The following is a 1,291-nucleotide window of genomic DNA, read 5'->3' as shown; positions in this document are numbered from 1 at the left end:
TTAACTCGTCTTTCCTTCAATCATTGTGGAGACAATATTCACTCATCATTGTATTACTTGTTTGATTGTGTATACTTGCACAAAATTTTCGTATAATTTATAGTACACACCAATCGCGAACACTTATATTTTGATACTGGAGATGCAATTGAGATACTGGAGAATAAGACCAATCCAGCTCTCATTCAGAGCCAGAGGTTTTATTATTAATTCATAACACAATATTACATTAAACGCAAACATCAAGAAGAATTATTATATTCGCTAGTTTCTTACACGGCAAGTTTATTTAATTTTATGTAATCTGGCAGTCTTATTCACCATCTTTATGCACTTATAGAATTCATCACAGTGCTTTGCTAGTCCACACCTGTAAACAAAAAACCATTAGTTTTATATATGAAAGAACAGTTGAAGATACTTGATTGGGTTTCATACATTCGAGAAAAAAAATAACAACTTTACCTCCTCGTGTCGCTGTCAATGTCGGAATCATTGCAGCTGTTTTTACCCCAATTGTTCCATATTGGACCCTTAGCCGAGTGGCCGTTGTCTGCATGGTATCTACGGCCTCCGCCGTAAGATTGGGTGCTGACAAATCCGTTTCCATGTCCGGAGTGTTTGCCGCGGAGGTGCGGGTGGCTTCGCGCCATCCCATTGTTGGCGTACTCCCTATAGCCATTGGCCACCCCATTGTTGGCGTACTCCCCATAGCCATTGGCAATCCCATGGTTCTCGTATCCACAGTGTCATTGGTCTCTTCATAGCCGTAAGCCTCAGTTATCTCATAGTTGCCATGAATGATTACCGAAACCATGGTCCATCCCGCTACAATTTTTCTCATAGACATAAACACGGCCTTGGCGTTTCCCAGGTCCATGAAATTGAGTACTTTGGGACATGCAGTAGCCGTAAGGTTGACCGCACTCATCCCAGGTTTCAGCCATTGCATAGCCATTAATCTGTGTTCCTTGGTATTTGGCCTCCTTCCTGCTTCCCCAATTAGCATAGGGTCCCATTCCCATATTGTTGCCACCTCCATTTAACCCCATTCTCACTCTTCTTTTAATCTTCCAGTGCTTGATGATTAATTTTACTTGAGTGGAGCAAACTATATATACAAGCATGGTGGATTCGATTCCTTGTGGTCAGCACAATAACCAGAAAGTAGGGTGCAAATGAAAAAGGCACCGCGTTCAGATTTTAGATTGCAATCAAACTCGGAACAAATTCCTCATGCATCTTTGGTCTTCATCATTAGCATCGTTCACGTCCAATACCTAAACATGTG

At 41.4% G+C, this 1,291-nt stretch overlaps 1 protein-coding gene across 1 annotated transcript; it reads right to left on the bottom strand.

Annotated features, from left to right (window-relative positions):
* Window positions 1–285: 285 nt before the first annotated feature.
* LOC120172091 lies at window positions 286–1,079 on the bottom strand. Its single transcript, XM_039179651.1, has 3 exons — window positions 757–1,079; window positions 466–721; window positions 286–370 (listed from the first exon to the last, which is right to left on the bottom strand). Exons 1-3 carry the CDS (start codon window positions 1,040–1,042, stop codon window positions 286–288), a joined length of 627 nt encoding a protein of 208 aa, XP_039035582.1. The 5' UTR covers window positions 1,043–1,079.
* Between the last annotated feature and the right edge of the window lie 212 nt (window positions 1,080–1,291).

The sequence above is a fragment of the Hibiscus syriacus genome, unplaced genomic scaffold (genome assembly GCF_006381635.1).
Source record: "Hibiscus syriacus cultivar Baekdansim isolate YM2019G1 unplaced genomic scaffold, ASM638163v2 tig00111841_pilon, whole genome shotgun sequence".
NCBI classification, from domain to species: Eukaryota; Viridiplantae; Streptophyta; class Magnoliopsida; order Malvales; family Malvaceae; genus Hibiscus; species Hibiscus syriacus.
Note: the sequence above shows the minus strand (reverse complement) of the source record. Positions and strands in the feature narration are given on the sequence as shown.

Bases quoted from the DNA above. Each gene is read 5' to 3' on its own strand.
- LOC120172091 (XM_039179651.1), bottom strand. From the start codon at position 1,042: ATGGAGGTGGCAACAATATGGGAATGGGACCCTATGCTAATTGGGGAA. The intron at 722-756 runs CCAATGACACTG...ACCATGGGATTG, and splicing joins GGCTTACGGCTATGAAGAGA to CCAATGGCTATGGGGAGTAC. The intron at 371-465 runs GTAAAGTTGTTA...TTTTGTTTACAG, and splicing joins ATTGACAGCGACACGAGGAG to GTGTGGACTAGCAAAGCACT.